We start from the raw sequence: 19,143 nt of genomic DNA, 5'->3' as shown, positions 1-19,143 counted from the left end.
AGGGCTCACCCTAATAGTCTCTTTTTTAATTTAATCACCTCTTTTTTTTTTTTTTGTGGCAGGGGAGGGAGTGCAGCAGTACTGGGGCTTGAATTCAGTGCCTCACACTTGCAAAGCAGGCATGCTACCACTTGAGCCATACCTCTAGTCTTAATCACCTCTTTAGAAGCTTAATCTTCTAATATAGTCACATTCTGAGATACTGGGACTAGGGATTCAACATCTGACTTTTGAGAGGCACAATTCAGTGTACAACATCTGGTCACAGTTTCATATCCAGCTTCCTTCTAATTTTCCGACCTTCCAAACCTTTGGCCACAGCCTATGAATTAGTGTAGACTCATACCTCTGGCCTTTTTTTTCCTCAGGCAAAATGAACAACCAGGTGTACTGCTGAAGTTCTACCCACTAGGAGGCTATCCCTTTACCACTGTCCTTCAGAAATGGCTCAGAAAAGGACTGTGGTATGGCAGCTGTCCACTTCCAGGAGGAACCTGCATATGGCATAGAACTATCTACAGACTGGCCCAAGTTTTCTCCTCCCTAGTCAACTTGTAGAGAGCTCCTCATGAGGCCACAGGTGCAGGTGAGGGGAGAGGAGAAGGATGGGCCAAGGACATTTTGGGCCCTTCCTCATACAATTTTTGCCTGCAGAGTTGGTTCAAGCCATCTCCTGTATATCACTTCCACTTGGTAATGGAGTCTGCTGTGCACCCCCAGCCTAATGGCCTAGTGGATATGAGGATATCCATTCCGTGATGGGCAGCTTAGGTCACCTGGTAACTTGATGGCCTGTTGCTAAGCTTTGACTTTGTACTGAGACTCACTAACAAACCAAAAACTGTTTCCCAAAAAGAGAGTAATTATTCACAGAGGATGGTAGTTCTTTCCCAAAAATCCTACAGATCCATACTGTGACCACTCATAGGATCCTGCACTGACTCCACACATAACTCTGCACTGACACTTTAAGTGCATCAGGTTTAAATCATAGGATCCAAATGTCAGGAGAGTGTCTCTCATCCTAGGCTGCACACAACCTAGCAGCTGCTGTTATTGTTGCTTTGGTTTTTGAATCAGAGTCTCACTATGTATTCTAGGCTGACCTCAAACTAACGATCCTCCTACCTCAGCCTCCCAAGTGCTGGGATTACAGGTGTGTGCCACCATGCCTACCAAACTTAGTAGCTTTTTTTTTAGTTTCTTAGTAAATGGACTAGAGTAACACATCCAAATGACTGCTTTGTTGTCTCAGAATCCAAAGTGGCCAACCAGGTGTGGTACCTGTTTTTTTAGTCGTAGGAGGGCCAGATGCACAAACTTATTCTTCACCTTAGTAGGGATATCTTGATGTGCCCTGTACCACTGGATCCCTAGAAATTTCACAAAAGAATAAAGCTCCAAATAGTTGAGGAATTTATTTCCCACCTTCTGACACACAAATGTCTTACCAATATGTCTAAAGCAGTTGGTACTTCCCTCTCACCAGGATCACTGATCCTGATTCAGTGTAATATCATCAATATAATGAGCCGGCATGATGTCCTGTGGGAGGGAAAGGCCGACAGTGTCCCTGTGAACTAGGTTGTGATGTATGTCCCTAGGGTATGACAGTGAAAGTGCATTGCAGGTCTTGCCAGGTGAAAATGAACAAATATCAAGTGAAAAAGCCCTTGCCAGATCAGCAGCCGTAACCGGGTACAAGGAGGATGTCCATTTGCTCTAGCAGTCAAGCCACATGTGGAATGCCAGCTGCTATGCATCCCTATCTGGTTTACATTTGCAACAATCCATTATCATTCTACCAAATCCATCTGCATTCTACTCAGGGCAAAATAAGCAAGTTGAAGCCAGGCATGGTGATACAGATCTGTATTCCCAGTACTTGGGAGGCTGAGGCTGAGGAGGATTGTGAGTTTGAGGCCAGGCTGGGCTACATAGCAAGTTCAGGGCCAGCCTAGACTACATTGTGAGGCCCTTTCTCAAAAACCCAAAACAAAAATGAACAAGTTGAATGGGGACATGTGGAAATCACCATCCATGCTACTTTCAGATCCTCGTTGTGGCACCCAACAGACCCAGCATTGTATAGTGTTACTTTTAGTTTTCTGTTTTCTAGGCGGAGGCAATTGTAGTGGCTTCCACATGGCCTTTCCCATCACAAGAGCCCTTATTCCACAAGTCAAGGACTAACATGGGGACACTGCTAGTTGCTGAGTATGTCCATTCCACTTACACATTCCAGAACTGGAAGGATCATCACAGGATGGGCACGGGAACCCACTAGGCTCACTGAAAGATCTGAGCTTAAACCCCAGTGATTACTTGACATCAGAAGCTCATACTCTGATGGACCACAGTGATGTTTGTATCTGCTGGAATTACTTCAGAGCTAGTATAAAGTCTTCCCCCAAAAGTTTGATTATGTCCTGTTCCCAACACAAGTGACCATAGGTGCCTTTGGGAAGCCTAGGAAAAAGGCAGGGAATGCAGTCTCCCCTTTATTCAAAAGGTTCTGGCTCTGTGAACTGGCTCATTTTTGAGAATTAGTTGAAGGGCCTGAACCTTTCTTGATTCAAGTTAAACTTCAGTTTGCTAAACCTAGAATTCTGCTTATATAAAGCAAGTAAGAATTTAGTAGTCTATTTCTTTTCTAGGGACACCTTGATCAACTAGCCAAAGCCAGAGATATCCACAAATCAGACAGTTCTGGTTACTGCTTGGTTCCAGTACCTGTGACAGCAACCAAACCCACCTTGATTTGGCAGTCAGTGCTGTTACTTGGCCCCTTCCTCCCTGGGATCTCATTGTCCCCATTGTATTTAGGGATCCCTGTTGATGGTAGCAGTTCCCACTCTAATTAATGACCTACTGAGAATAGCAAGCAGAGCCTTTCAAGGGTGCTAGGCACACCCACCCTCTGAAACTGATTTCTCCAAGCAGTGATGAAAGGTGTGCCCTAATCCTTGGAGGGTAGCTAAGTAGGTCCTAGGTGATAAATTCAGTCTAGCATTTCGGTTTCTTTTAAGTCTTTTGATATCTTCCTCCAAAGTACACAACAATTTTATTTAATGCTACTTGTTTCCTATTTGTCCCATCTTTCTTCACTCCTTTCTTCTTCCTGCTCTGTTTTGGGTTTATCATTTTTTACCTTCACTACTGGCCCTTTTCATTTTCCCTTTTAATGGTTGTTCTCAGGCTTTCAGCATGTAGCTTAAACATACCACAGTCTCTCTGCAAATGACCTATCGTTTCACATATAGTGTGAAACCTTAAAAGAATTCACTTGCATTCTGCCTCATCCTTTATGCTTTTGTTGTTAAACAGTTTGCTTCTGTATGTGACATGTTTTAGATGGTTATCTTTTAAAGAATTTTTTTAAATGAGAAAGTGGTATTTTTTTAAAAATATTTACCTTCATATGTAACCATTTCTGGACACTTTTTATTTTTTTATAAATCCAGATTCCCTTCTGGTTTGTTGTCTTTGAACCTGAAGAATTGCCTTTAGCTTTTTCTGTAATGTAGGCCAACTGGCAATTCTCTCAGTTTTTTTGTTGTCTAACAAAGTTTTATTACAACTTCATTTTTCAAGGGTATTTTTGCTGGGTATAGAATTATAGATTGCCTGTGTTTTTATTTTGGTACTTTATAGATGGGTCCATTATGTTGTGGCTTGTAAAATTTCTGGTTAAAAAAAAAGGTCCCCTATTAAATCATTTGATATTGTCCAGTGAAAATGAGGTTCTGGGTTGTTTGTTTTCATTGTGCTTCCATTCTGGCCATTTCTAATGCCATGTATTCCAGTTTCCTGATCATTCCTTCTGCATAGGTAGAGGTACTTTGTTTACTAAACATTATGATACTGTGAGAGATTCCACTCTGTCTTTCTGACTCAACCGTTAAGTCTCTGGCACCACCTTAGAACTCCAAAAATGTTCCATGGGAAAACTGGCTGTGCACTTGGCTTCCTCTAGCTTCTCAGCTGTTGTATGCAACATAGAAAGTCTGGTGGTTTCACTTCCCTTATTAGCATCCTTCGGCTTGAACCAAGTCCAGTTTTCAGCCCATGCTCCAAAAAGAAAATGGCCAGCAGTCAGTGTTGGCCTCACCTAAGATAGGTTCTTCCCTCTCTGCAGTTGTAGTGCACATAGTCCTCGTGCTTCCATGGCTCCCAGTGTTTTTACAAATGATTTTCCAGCTTCCTCATTTTTTTCCACTCCTGCAGCAAGAGTGCAGACTGCACTGGGGTGGGGAGGGGCAAAGGGGGAGAGACTGTAGGGCGATATAAATGTACAATATAAGTCTAATCAGAATTGTCATATGAATCCCCTCTGTATAATAGAAGGTATCCTAATAAATTTATTTTAAAAGGGTACAGACCGCACAAGACACCCTACATCTATGAGTATGTCTAGCACTGCGGGAGGTGGACTGACAGGGCGTAAGAGGTTGTTTTCTGCCTACGACTCATCATTGCACCTTTGCTCAGCGTTATGTCCCCTCTTGGAGCCTGTAGTTCACGACTCGGCCACCTGCAGTCTCTGGGCTGGAATGGAGAACTGTGCTGGAGCCTTTGGCTTTGACTTGCCTCCATCGCTGGAATGTCTAAGCCTGACTTGCATTCCAGTGTGTTGTAATCGTTTTATCACAGGGCCAGGAATAAAACCCCCAGAGGAACGGACGATTGAGTATCTAGAAGAAGTTGCGGTTACTATTGCCAAAGGACTCGCAGATAAGAAGATCTCTACAAAAAGAAACAAGGGACTGGTGGAAAGTGAGTGTCACGTTAAAGAGCCAGCACAGAGGTACTTTCCTGGGCAGCTATGTTTATTTGCAATTCAGGATGAATTGCTTACTCTTAAGTGTAAGATCACCCTTAAGGATGTCACAACTCTGTTCTAGGGTTAAGTCCTCAACCTTCCACTGGCCAGTCAAAACCATTTTTTAAAATCTTGTTAGTTTGGAAAATTTCAAACATTTATACAAAAGTAGAACACTGTAACAGTGTAACAAACATGCAAGCGCCCAAGGTCAGCCTGAACAATCATCGAGTAATTAAGTATGTGTAAGCAGTGCAGTTAGTGCATTTAGAGTGTGCATCAGAGTAAATAGCAGTTCTCTGACAGCTAGAATGACTGCATTTTTATGGAGTTAACAAAATGAGCTAACAATCTAGACTCTTTCCAGTGAGTATCTAAAAGTTATTTTACCTTACAGAACTCACATCGTACGCCATGACTATTCCATTTGTCAGACAACAAATTTACAAAACGGTGGAACAAAGAGTACAAAAGCAGACCAAAGGCCTTTATCCTGCACCTCTGAAAATCATCGATGTGAGTCTTCCCCAGCCTTTCTCATACTTCCTCCCCTGATCCCAAGCAATACTCTCTTTGCTATTCTGAACCACGTATGTCAGTACCATTTTTCTTTTCTTTTCTTTTTTCTTTTTGGTGGTACTAGGGTTTCCAAACCCCAAGGCTTTGTGATTAGTAAGCAGGTGCTGTACCACCTGAGCCATGACTCCAGATCTTTTCTCCTTCAGTTATTTTTTGAATAAGGCCTCAAGTTTTTGCCCAGAGCTGGCCTTGGACTGCCATCATCCTACCTAGGGCTTCCCGGTAGCTAGGATCATAGGTGTGTACCACTAACCTGGCTTATTTGGTAAGATGGGCTCTCACTAACTTTTTGCCCAGACTGGCCTCAAACCACAGTCCTCCCAATTTCTGCCTCCCTAATAGCTGGGAGGTGTGAGCCACTGAGCCTGGCCTATAGTCCTTAATTGTTAATTCTGCTATTAAAGTACTTACCAAAATAAGGAAATATCATAGCAAGCTTTAAGGATTCATATAAGATGACACATTGGGGAAAAAACAGTGCTAGACATACTCATTGATGAGTTTAAGTTTTCAGTAAGAAAAGAGGAAAAGGGGGCTGGGGTATAGCTCAGTGGTAGAGTGCTTGTCTGTATGCACCAGGTCCTGAGTTCAAATGTCAGCACTGTAAAAAAAAAGAGAGAGAGGAAAAGAACCTAAGTCATATCAGTATAACAAGGGAAGTAAAATTCTGGGCATTAATTTAAAGGTAGTTGAGGCAAGAGGTGTGGCTCAGTGATAGAATGCTTGCCCAGCTTGCATGAAGCCCAGGCACAGAAAAGGAAAAAAAAAGGTAGTTGAGACAAAACTGATGACTCTATTCTATCCTTAGTCAAAACCATTGTCAGTACCTAAAATTCCTTGCTGTGTTTATTAAGAAAAAGTAATGATGTAGAACAGTTATGAAAAAGATTAAGGAAGATAATTAAGGTGGCCACAGGGCCAGGCATGTGGTGCCTGCTGTAATCCAGCTACTCAGGAGGCAAAGGCAGGAGGATTGCAAGTTCCAGGACAGTCTAGGCAAGGTTAGCGAGATCTGTCTTAAAACAAAATTGAAAAATCAAAAGGGCTGGGGGCCGTAGCTCAAGTGGTAGAGCACTTGCCTAGCAAATGTGATGCCTTGGGTTCAATCCCTAGTACTGCAAAATAAATAACCAGTAAATTAATAAATAAAATAATATGGTCACAGAGTTGAAGAAACCTCTCAAATGGTAGACTTTAACACTTAGAACTCTTTGGTCAAGAAAGTTCAGGATTAGGAGAGCATGTAAGCCTGGCGCTGCGGCTCATGCCTATAATCCTAGCTACTCAGAAGGCACAGATCAAGAGGATCATTGTTCGAAGCCCCCCTGGGCAAATAGTTCAAGAGACCTATCTTGAAAATGCTCAACACAAAAATGTCTGGTGGAATGGCTCAAATGATAGAGCACCTGCCTAGCAAGCATTAGGCCCTGAGTTCAAACCCCAGTACCACCAAAAAAAAAAAAAAAGAGAGAGAGAGAAAGCATATATTCAAAGACTTCAGAATTGGAGAATGAATCAGTCAACAAATATATTTTGAGCAGAAGACATGGGTTGGGGGTATAGATAGATGGTGGAGTGCTTGCTTAGCTTGTGCAAGGCCTTGGATTCATTCCTATCACTGCAATCAATCAGTCAATAGATACGTAAGTAAATAAATATAAAATAAGAAACATCATTCCCCTACCTCTGTTCATCTCACAGAGTGGGCTGGGGAGATTAGACATACATATGTGGTAAGGTGGATGGCCAGATAAGAAATAAATGGCAGCATAAGATAAACACCAGATAATCAGGACAGGGAGATGGCCAAGTGCACAGAGGAGGGAACAGTCACTGTGCCAGAGAGATCAGGACAAGCTTCATGGGATCTGACCTAAGCCCTTAAAAATGAGTGGAGGGTAGATGAAGAGAAAGTCATGCCAGATGGGGTAGACATGTGAGCAGTTGTGGAAGCATTTAAAGGGGGATAGTGAGGTGTCAGCCTGCAGAAAGGAAGATTGAAGCTAGATTTTAGAAGGCTGGCAATAATAGAATGAATTGACAGATTTTCCCTTTGTCTTATGTTCATAGTAGTAAAGCTGGATTAGAAAGAAACGCCATGCAGAGCAGTCATTTAGTTTAGCCAGGTGTCTTGATAATGGACACTTGAAATTTGAAATATGATAGGAAAAGTAAAAATAAGAAGGTAGCAAGGAATTTGCTGAAGAGAGACTATGAGTGAAGTGTAGATGTGTGTTGAGTTCAGATGTTACAGGAAATTCAAGCAATAGCAGTTTAGGAGGAGAAGCGAGGGTTAAGGAGCATAGATTTCTTCTGTTGTTTTGTCATTCCTGTAACTTATGATGATTGGTTTCAGGATCATTTCTTTGTTTGGGCTCAGGGCCTTGTGCTTACTAAGTAGATGCCCTACCACTTGAGCCACCCCACCTGCCCATTTGCTGCTGTTGTTTTGTCTCTTACTTGCCATTGTACTTAGGGTAGCACTTACCCTAAATGTGAAGTTTAATTTCTTAGAGTTCATGATTAAATTGATAAATTAGATGACACATCTGCGGAAGAGCACATAGGGAGAGAAAGCTGCTGAAAGTGGAAGCTGAGGCTCTGACAACCATTGGAGACAGGAGGGACATGAGAAGAGTGACTTAGGATGTCTTTCCTTCTGCACCCATTTCCTCTAGGTGCAGCGGGAGACTCAGAGATGAAGACCTGAGTCAGTCTAGAGAAGCCAGGCACTCAAGCCTCCACTCTTTATTATCAGTCTGGACTGTGACCCACCTTTGAAGGCAGACAAAATGGGCAGACAAAATAACGTGGATTTTACTCCACATTATTGTATCTCTCACTAATCTGTCCCAACACTGAGTAAGAGCTTTATGTCTTTTAGGTGGTGAAGACTGGAATCGAGCAAGGCAGTGATGCTGGTTATCTCGCTGAGTCGCAGGTAAAATTTCCTTCCAGCTTTTTATTATATGTTACAGGAAAACTAAAGACCCAATGCTCTGTTTAAAGCCAGAAAAAATATGGCCCAAACCTTTTTTTCTTCCAGTGGATATTATTTCTTATGATTAATACCAGTGAACAAGTAAATGCTGAAAAAAAGATGGTGGTCTGTAGATGTTTGAACTTGTTCTCAACAATGAGGTTGTAACTAGGAAGAGCAGGCACAGAATCATAATTCTTTTTTTGGTAGTACTGGGGGTTGAACTCAGGACCTTGTGCTTGCAAGGCAGGCACTCTGTCACTTGAGCCATGTCTCCAGGCCTTTTTTGCTTTAGTTATTTTGGGGATAGGGTCTTGCATTTTTGCCTGGGCCAGCCTGGACTACAATCCTCCTATTTATGCTTCCCCACGTGGCTGGGGTAATAGATGCTTGCCACCACTCCCAGCTATTGGTTGAGATGGGGTCTCACTAACTTTTTGCCCTGGCTGGCCTCAAACCAAGATCATCCTGATGTCCACCTCCCAGGTAGCTGGGATTATAACAGTGAGCTACTACATCTGGCTCTTTTACTTTGTCTTTTTTGTTTTCTCTTTTTTCAGTGCTAGGAATTGAACCCAGGGCCTACACAAGTTAGGCAAGTGCTCCACCACTGAGCTATATCCCCAGCCTCTCATAATTTTTTTAAAATGAATCATTTGGATTGTTTTCTACTGCACTTGGGCTGATTTTGTTGTGATAAAATGCATATATTGATAGAGAAATATTTTTACTTGTTAGGGCCTAGAAATGAAACATTGAAGCCCAGCCTCTTTTTGGTTAATTAGAAAATTAAAGGTTTCAGGGCTAAAGGTGTGGCTCAAGTGGTAGAGCACCTACCTACTAAATAGGAGGTTCTGAGTTCAAACCCCAGTACCACAAAAAAAAAAAAAAAAAACAATACTGCAGAAAATGAAAAGTGTCTTCTTGTACTCAGCAAAAGACAGACAGGAAGAGTGTGTGAGCTAGTGGCACCCCTTTTGCTTTTCTAGCAAGTTGGTGATGTTCCAGATTTAAATTGGTGATTTGGGTTGTTTTTAAGTTTTTAGCAGTCATCACAGAATTTGATAATAAGACAAAAGATATCTGAAGAGCTCAGGACTGGTTCTAGAAAAACATTTCCTATGCTGGATTATTTATTGTACATTTCTGATTTTTTTAAACACAACCAGGGGGGTGGGAGCAGGGGGGAGAAATGACCCAAGGCTTGTATGCACATATGAATAATAAAAAAAAAAATAAACACAATCAGGTACACATAACATATGTATAAAACAATTGAAGTATACTTTTCACAGGTCAATAATTGCCCTCGCTGTGTACTTTGTACTCAGTATTTTCTACATACAGTCAGTCCTCTATATCTGCAGGTCCTATGTCCCGGAATCCAACCAATCAGAAATCAAAAATATTTAGGAAAAACATAATGTACCTGTACTGAATATATAGAGACTTTTTTCTTGTTACTGTTCTCTAGGCGATACAGGATAACAAGAAAATTTGCCTAGTGTTTGCCTTGATTAGGTATTATAAGCACTGTAGAGAGAATTTAAAGTATGTAGAAGGATGTGCAGTACTATACCACGAGATCTGAGCACTCATGGATTTGGCATTCTCAGGATCCTGAAACCAATCCCCAACACATACCAAGAAGGGGCAGCTGTGCTGCTCTTCATCTTTTGTGTATGTAATGCTATCACAGCCCATGAAATTCATGACCACTGAGGGGTCTTTACCCGTGGTTTGAAAACCAACTGGACTATTGGGTAGAGCATGCTATCAAATCAGTAAAGCAGGGCTTCTGTGGAATGTCATTTCGTGTTCTGTCAGGGCACAGCAAAACATAATTAAAGGGACTCCTTCCTTGAAATGTTACTTGTAGCCGTGTAATCTTACCAGTACACTGTACTACTGTTGATAATAACTAACAGTCTAGTCATTTTACTAGTCTTCCCATTTAATCCCTACAATAGCACTGCAAAGTAGGTATTATTTGTTCCCATTTAGAGGGTGAGGAAAGCGTGACAATAAGGAAATGGTTCAAACCCAGGATTCAAACCCATTGTGTCAAATTCAACTCTAATCTTATGCTGTGAGCCACTAAAGTTCCAGTTCTCCCACTTTGAGGCAGTTGGTGTCTCTGGGCCTCTTCTCAGGCTCTAACCCAGGCAGGGGATTGGAAACTGTTGTAAAGGCCCATTTGGCTAGTTCTTTGACAAAGGTTACCAGCCCTCTGCTGTAAAGAATTTGCAAGCCAGGCACTTTAACAGCAGTAGTGAGAAAGCGGTCCACTACAGTAAAAAAAGAAACACAGACTTATGCCACACAGGCCCTGCTGAGGGCCCTGAGGAACCAAGGCATGGTGTGCATGACCTCTTCTCTGCAGAGAAAAATGAAGGAATCCACAGCACTGGACACCTGATTTTCCTTTCCTTTTCAGAAATTTGGAGAGCTTGCAATGTCCAGAGAATCTAAGGCCTTGATGGGACTTTACAATGGCCAGGTCCTATGCAAGAAAAATAAGTTCGGAGCTCCGCAGAATGATGTTAAGTAAGCTGAACTGCCCGGGAAGCCCTTGTGAATTTGACTGTGTACTGAGCTTAGAGATGTCTTTGAAGAGCTACAGAGCTAGATTGGTGTCTTCATTTGGTCCTGTCCTCTACCTCTTCTGTCTTGAGCACATTACAGCCTACTAATTTTTCCAAGAATATTTTGGCTTTCAGAGTTCTGCCTATCCTGAGTTTTCTCTAGGTCCTTCTAGTGACTCCTATACAGCTTTTTGTCTCATGTTGATGTCCCCTAGCAGTCTGGCTGAGTGTCCCCTTCCTGAACCTAACACGCACTCTTCTCTGTTCAGTGGTCTTCCTCTCCCTCTGGCATAAGATGCCACCTTGGAACATATACTTCTTCCTAGTAAACATGGGAAGCCTCGTTGTAATTGTTAAAGTCTCCTTCTTCTTTGAGCTTAAACACAAGCAGCGGACACTGTACTCATCTCTTTCATGTCTGTCTCATCAGAAGCCTTTTCAGTGTTCTGCTGCATGGCAGTCTTTTAGCATCTTAAGTTTGACATTGTCTCTACACTCACCTTCTAGCTCAGTGCTTCTCAATTTGGGCAATTTTGCCCTCTCCTGGGAACATCTGAGTGTCTAAGAACATTTTCGGTTGTCACAACTGGGAAGGAAAGAATGTTATTGACAGCGAGTGGTTAGAGGCTAGAGGTGCTGTTAATATCCTACAATGCACAGTACAGCCCCATAAGAATTATCCAGTCCAGAATATCAATGGCGTGGTAGGTGAAAAACCCTTTTCTAGCTGAATTACTGTGAGGGATTTAAGAGTTAATGTTAGTGCTTTTTGTATCCTCTGATCTTTGATGAGATTGTAACTCAAAACAGAAAATAAAATGGATAAGAAGCCTGGGTGAGGTAGATAAGATTCTAGCTAGGAGAGCTGATTTCCAGTATAATCTCAACTACAACCTGAACTCCTTCTCTAGCGATCTAGTGATCGCTGTCAGCCCCAACTGCTTGTTCCACCTAACATTGACTGTACGTTGCATTTAATGAGTGGGATAAATTACTCCCATGTTGCAGTAGAATAATGATGGCTGCTAAAATATGCATCTCTTCACATAGTCTACAAAGATCAGACATATTAACCAAGAAAACAAGGCCCTATTCCCCACATATAGCATAAATAGAAAGCAAAGAGTGTGGCTAACTTCTAAGAGGGGGCCTTTATTTTTGCGGAGAGAAAAGAAGCAAGAGACAAAAATACTAGGAGTACCGCAAGCCAGGCCTATAATCCTAGCACTCTTACAACACTTGGGAGGCTGAGGTAGGGGAGTCACAAGTTTGACGCCAGAGCTTCACAGTAGGACCCTGCTTCAATAAAAAATAAAAAAAAGAAAAGAAAGTACTACAAAATCACAAGACTCTTAAGACAACCAGCTCCTACCCCTACCCCACCTCATCCTTTTCCTCACCATCCTTCCATGTATACAAAGAATGTTGCCAATTAAAGAAACTCAGCACTGAGCATGCCTATAATCCCAGCACTCAGGAGACTGAGGCAAGTTTGAGGCCAGCCTGGGCTATGTAGCAAGACCCTGACTCAAAAAAACCAAGGGTTGGGGGAGTAGTTCAGTGTTAAGAGTATTTGCCTAGCATGTGCAGGGCCCTAGATTAGATTCTCAGAATCTCAAAAAAGAAAGGAAGGGAGGAGGAGGGAGGGAAGAAAACAAAACGGTCCTTGTACAGAAGAGAGTACCTTTAAATTTAGAAACCTGGTTAGAGCTGGGGGTGTGGCTCAAGTGATAGAGCACTCGCCTACCAAGCTCAAGCCCTGAGTTCAAACCCCAGTACTGCCAAAAAAGAAAGAGTGGGAGAGAGGGAGGGGAGGGAAAAAGTGGGGAGGGGGGAGGAAGAGAGACCTAGTTAGCCACTGTAGACTGCTACTCCTGCGTGCATATAGCTCTTACTGTTCTATGCATGTATTACACACAAAAAAGGAGAGGCACCATCCAGAAAAGCTCATACAAAAAGAGAAAAGAAAAATGAATATCAAAGTACTTTGAATTATGAAACTTCTCCCCTAAACAACCACAGTGCAGAAGAAAACTATACCAGAACACTCTCAGACTTGAATTAAATATCCTTAATAAGCATTTGCAGTTAAGACAGAAATCACCAAGAATCAAAGATTTAGAAACTTAGAACTAAATGTTGTGGGGGGTAGGAAAAGGAAGGAGAGGGCAACAGATGAGTCTGTGTTATTACAAAGCTGTACTTGGTTGCTGCTGCCAGGCTGACATGACTCCTGAACATTATAATCTCAGAACAGTTAGGAATGAAACTAGATGGTTTTGATGGCAAAGAGGATGAGGCAGGAGGATCACGAGTCTGAAACTTGACTCCTCATTACACCTCTAACTTAGCTCTAGCTCAGGTCTACAGTGCTGTAAACTTGGGCTTTTCCTTTTGTTTTGTTTTGAAAAAAGCAGAGATGTGCATGTGTGGAAAGTTTGAGGGAAGGTGAGGCCTGGAGCAAAGTGACCATCAGGGAGACTTGAACACTCTAGATGAGGGGCAATAGAGACAAAGATTTCAGGAGAAAAGAAAGATGACTAGAAAATGGTAAAGCCACTAACAGGTAAGGAGAGAGGTTAGTCAGGTGGCTTTCATTCGAAAGCAGAAGTGCTCGTGTTGACTTAAGCTTAGGCTGGCCAGTTGTGTTCTTCCAGATCTCCAGGCATGACTGAAAATTACTGCAGTTCTGCCTTCATGAGAAGACCAGTTCTTTTCGACCCAATAGATTTTTGCATTTTATTTTATAAATCAATCATTAATTAAAGCTATATTTGTAGGGACAGAAATAATTGAAGGCACCTTACAGCTGTGCCTGCTTTTGTTGGTTTATTGAATGTTAACTTGGCAATCTCCCATGGTTATTGAAATGAGTAAGAGTTCATGAAAATCATTTCCTCCTTCCTTTTTAGGCATCTAGCTATTCTTGGTGCAGGGCTGATGGGAGCCGGCATTGCCCAAGTCTCTGTGGATAAGGGGCTGAAGACTCTACTTAAAGATACTACAGTAGCCGGGCTGGGCAGGGGTCAGCAACAAGTGTTCAAAGGGTAAGCTGCTTGGTGTTTTTGCCAGGAGGTTTTTTGGTGGTTTTGTTTTGGTTGGGTTTTTTGCCACCATAGACTACTTTTATCTGAACATGATGAGTACCTGGATACTCCAAAGTTAAGCCAGGTTTCCTTTGATTTTTAGAACACTAATACCTTCTTTCACTTCTTTTTGTAGTATGTATCATAGACTGTTCTAGCATTGGAGTCTTTGAGTCCAGAAGGGAAGACCTCTTCTAGTAAAGAATGTGTTTTGTTGTTTATGTTCTTAGTAGATTTTTTTTTTCTTCCTTAGTAGATATGTTAGCGCCATTTACTTCATGCTTTGGTAAAAGACTGGAAATGCTGGGGTGTGGGTTTCCCTTTTCATCTTGGAAGCATTGGTTTCATTAGAGCAACTAACAATCTTTTGCACTGTGACAAGTCTCTTCGCTGCCGGCTGCTATTATGGTTGTCAAAAATGAAGAGGTTTGAACCCAAGCTTGAAGACCTTTATTGGATACTTCTGTGAACTTACCTGTGGCTTTAGATTTTTATTTTTTATTTTTTGGTGGTTAAGGAAATTAATGAATGGTGTTTAATTTCATTTTTTATTTAGAGGAAAACGCTTGGTTATTCTGAAAGTGGCTAAGAGAGTCTTTTACCCTGATGATAAAAATGACTCAGTTAACTGAGCAACAAGAATCCTTTCTAGCTCCTTGTGGGAAAAGAGAAAGCTTGAATTCATGCTTCATGTGATCATTGCACTGTGTTTTTGGGGGCCAAGTGAGAGCTGGATTAATACTATGATGCTGGACTGTGATGTGGCTTACCCAGGAGAGGCCCTGGGGGTGGGAGAGGAGAAAGATCACAGTTAGAGAACACCATAAAGTGATAGATACACAGGCAAGTGTAACACCATTTGGTGCAGGACACACTGTGGCTGTTTCCCCTGGAGCAGGTAAAGAATTGCAGAGTTATAACTTGAGTTACTTATGCTACCCCTCTTGGCAAGTTGAACTGTTTTCTGAGGGGTACAGCGATGTAAGTCAGACATTTAGAGGCATTTTGTAGTAGAAAGCATGTGTATTTGGGGGTCCGCCTGTGTTTGACTGTTGATGCCCTCCCTTAACCAGCTGTTTGACCAGAGCCCCTCGGAGCCCCTTTGAGCAACTCAGCCCCTTAGAACGTGAGTAAAGACCACCTTGCAGAGGAGGTGAAAACCATATAGCAACTGACGATCCCTGGACACTCAGTGCTGGTCTCCTCCTCCCCTCTGACCAGCAACGTGTTTTTTCTAGATTGAATGACAAAGTGAAGAAGAAAGCGCTGACATCATTTGAAAGGGACACCATTTTCAGCAACTTGATTGGGCAGATTGATTACCAGGGTTTTGAAAAGGCCGACATGGTGATCGAAGCTGTTTTTGAAGACATTAACATTAAGCATAAAGTGCTAAAGGAAGTAGAAGCGGTACGCACGTAAGGGATCTGTTGTGCTTGAATCCTAGAGGAGTAAATAGAGGACATTGGGGCAGGGGTATTTGTTTTGCTCTTGGCAGGACTGGGGTTTAAAGCTCGAAGCCCTTGCAAAGCAGGCTCTCTACCTCTTGAGCAATACCTCCAGTCCATTTTGCTATCATTATTTTGCTCTGGAATTATTTGCCCAGGTTGAACTTAGAGATCCTCCCAGTAGTCTCTCAAGTAGCTAGGAATACAGGTTTGAGCCACCAGCACCCAGCTAAGATAGGGTTTTTTTAAAGGAATGATAGGAAATTCATGGTTCTGCCAGGTGTGGTGGTGCATACTTATAATCCCAGCACTCAGGAGGCAAAGAAAGGAGGATTGAAAGTGGGCTGTGTAGTGAGACCCTGCTGTAAGGAAGGGAGGAAAGAAGGGAGGGAGGGAGGGACAAAGGAAGGAAGGAAAGGATAGAGGGGAGGAGAGGGAAAAAAGAAAGGAAGAAAGCCAGGTGTGGTGGCTCATGCCTGTTAATCACAGCTACTCAGGAGGCAGTGATTGGGAGGCTCATAGTTTGAGGCCAGCCTGGACAAAAAAGTTACTGAGACCTCTTCTCAACCAATAGCTGGGAATGTTGGTGTGTGCCTGTCTTCCTAGCTACACAAGAAGTATAAACAGGATGCTCGTGGTCCATTGTGTGATGCTATGTGAAGAATAACTAAAAGCAAACACAAGGCCCTAATCAACCCTGAATACCACTAAAATAAGTGAATAAATAAATAAAATAAAACAAAAAAGAAAAGAAAGAAGGATAAAGAAAAAGAAAGGCAACTGTAGTTGTTTGTCCAGGACTGTTCATTTCCAAACGTAAGTTTATGTGAGCTCATGTATACTATATATGCTAGAAAGGTCAAGTGTAAATCCTAAGTGGAGAAAAGTAGTAGCTTACTCCCCTAAGTGCAGCATTCATTAGCCTTACCCCTGTGGGAGGTCAGCCACCAAACATGGGAGATCCAGGTGTGTTGGGATTTTTTTGGTTGGCTTCAAGCCATGAGCAAACTCTGCAGGTCTAGACAGCAGAGGAAGGCAGTAAGATGGCTTCTCTGAGCAGGATTCAGATGCTTGTTCTGTGGAAATGCTTTGATCTGCTCCCAACTGCTGTACAGCCAGTTCTTGAGATGTGACAACATGAACAAAGCCAGCACATAAAAGTGGGTGCCAAAAAGAAAGATCCACACAAAGGAGATCCAAGCATGGTGGCAGGAAGTGGTCCTAATGTGGCCATATGCTGGTGTCTGCAGCAGCTGACTGTGACAAAGCCCTTCCATGTGGGGACAGCCCTGGTCAGCTAAAGACAGACCTATGGAGGTTTAGAAGCTAAAGAGAAGTTGCCACACTGGGGGCAGATCCTCCATGGGAGACACATCCAGAGTCTTTTTCTCTAGGCAGAAAATTCAGAAGAGCTTGGTAGATTTGTGTCCCATCAGTGCTAAATGGCTCCTCAAGTTAGAGACTCAGATGATGTTCCCAGGGCTCGGAGGGCATGGCTAAGCCATGGTGAAGCCAAGAGCACTTAACCGACCAGGACAGGATATAGCCTGATGAAATCCGGATTGAAGAGCTTCAGAATGGAGAAAAGTGTGTTCGTTTTAGAAGCCAGGAAGCCAGGGTCAAGGAAAAGAGAAGAATCATAGAGAAGGTGGCTAAGGACAGGTCCGGTGAAGACAAAAGCTGCAGAGAGAAGAGGCAGAGCTGGAGGGAAACAGCAGGAAAAAGACCAGGGACTGTATGAGCCTGTGGTATGGCAAGGGGAAGAACCAGGAGAAAGCACGCAGGGAATCGTGGAATCTTAGCAGACATTAGGAGAGAAATACCAGCTTCAGGTAGAAAGATGTTTACACAGCACCTAAGATGCCTCTATTGAAACTAGTGACATCGTGGAAGCCAGGAAGTAGTCCACAAAGTCATTCCAAAGAGGAGGAAGAGTAAAGTCCAGAACAGATCTGTATTTAGAAAATGAAAAACTGTGTGGAGAGCTGACACAGTGGCTTGAGCAGTAACAGCAAGTGTGAGGCCCTGTGTTCAAACCCCAGTGTGGAAGTACAGGAGGGAGGAATGCATTGCTTTAGCTTATCTCCAGCATAATTGATGGCATTTTATACTCAGTTTTTCAGTGTGTTGAATGTATTTTCAGCCTTGATTTTTGTATCTGGCGTTTTGCTTTGGCCTGTCCCAGATTTGTGCGTTCTGTGTTTTTTACCCTCACATCTGAAAAAACACATCAATAAGTTGGAATCACAGACAGAATGCTGCCACAGTCTGCAGTGGAGGCTATTCCCTAGGCTGAGAAAGCTAATAGTCCGATTCACAGGCTATAGATGTAATGATGGTGGTATACTGCCTTTTAGTAATGCTGTATAGAAGGAGATAAGCACACATGGTACAGGTCATTCCTTCAAAGGTGAAGGGTAGGGCTGTGGGGCTCATAGGCTGTCAGACTTGAGGGCACATCCAAACAAGAAGCAGGGTTGATACCCAGGCTGGGTTTTGAAATGCAACATGATTCCGCTCCATCTTTTCCGTGTTTACTAAGGCCTGGTGTTTCACCAAGTGCCTGGATTAGCTGCCCTTATGATAGACCAAACTAGAGGAAGGCTGAATTGGAAAGAGAACAAGGTCAGGACATTCCCCAGCAAGAAGCACTGAGGTGACCCATAAATGTGTGGTGTGCTGTTGTGGGGAGGGTGGGCTGGGCCAGGTGTCACTCTTGGCACATTGTTGAGTGTTTTCCCTGCAGGTGGCTCCAGATCACTGTGTCTTTGCCAGCAACACATCTGCTCTCCCAATCAATGAAATCGCTGCTGTCAGCAAAAGACCTGAGAAGGTAAACTCTGAACAGAGAAAAACCCCAAAATGTTTTACTGCTTCAGGCTCACTGAGGAAAGCTTAGAATACCAAGAAAGAAAGGACCAGTATGGTATGTGAAGTAGATAGGTGTGATCCCCAGAAACTGGCACAGGAAAGCCACTACCATAACCCATAAATGCAAGAATAAGTGGGATCAAACTCAAATGCACTTTGCTAGGTGATGTGTATCCCCACTGGGTATTACTTTTCAAGTGCACAGTATAAAACCTACCTTTATCCTACAATTACGTATTATTAAAGGAGAGGGCCTAAAACAAGAAGAGCTGCTTCAGAATATCTGTTCGGCTCAGAGCAGAGTCTGGTGGCTGTCTAGAATGGGTAAAGTTCCAACTCCAGATCCAGGAGTAGAGGATCGGGGGTGAGGAACCTAGGGACTCGCTTAGACCTGCTACTGCAACCACAGCATGCAAGGGCTGGGTGCAGAAGCATTTCCAGTGAGCATTTGGAATGATGCCCAGAAAGCTGCCTTTGCTCAGTCAGAGTAATTGAAGGAAAGTGCAATCATAAGGAGAAATAAAACACCTCACTTATCTGGAGAAGACAAGTTGCCTCAGCTAACCAGAACCAGCCAGACGTAGGCAGAAAATGAAAAACGAACTTTAAGCAGCTGAAATTGCTAATCATTCTAGACCAAAAACACTCAAGCCTGTTTCTTCCTACTCTACGCTAGCTACTACGGGATAATCTAGTCTCCTAGCTCACAGCAGAGTCGAGGTAATAGGGTCAGTTCAGGGATGACAGCAGAAAGGTCAAAGGGAGAGGTGGC

General features: G+C 42.8%; 1 protein-coding gene across 1 annotated transcript in view; it reads left to right on the top strand.

Moving 5' to 3' along the window:
- The window catches only part of Hadha (hydroxyacyl-CoA dehydrogenase trifunctional multienzyme complex subunit alpha), a 44,352-nt gene that overhangs the window by 20,093 nt on the left and 5,116 nt on the right, over positions 1 to 19,143 (top strand). Inside the window, exons 8-14 of the mRNA XM_020162878.2 lie at positions 4,654 to 4,776; positions 5,220 to 5,338; positions 8,286 to 8,342; positions 10,819 to 10,928; positions 13,879 to 14,013; positions 15,291 to 15,462; positions 18,247 to 18,333. Coding sequence (XP_020018467.1) covers positions 4,654 to 4,776; positions 5,220 to 5,338; positions 8,286 to 8,342; positions 10,819 to 10,928; positions 13,879 to 14,013; positions 15,291 to 15,462; positions 18,247 to 18,333 — 803 coding nt within the window. The remainder of the gene's footprint in view (positions 1 to 4,653; positions 4,777 to 5,219; positions 5,339 to 8,285; positions 8,343 to 10,818; positions 10,929 to 13,878; positions 14,014 to 15,290; positions 15,463 to 18,246; positions 18,334 to 19,143) is intronic.

This window comes from Castor canadensis, chromosome 12 (assembly GCF_047511655.1).
Source record: "Castor canadensis chromosome 12, mCasCan1.hap1v2, whole genome shotgun sequence".
Taxonomy (NCBI): Eukaryota; Metazoa; Chordata; class Mammalia; order Rodentia; family Castoridae; genus Castor; species Castor canadensis.
Note: the sequence above shows the minus strand (reverse complement) of the source record. Positions and strands in the feature narration are given on the sequence as shown.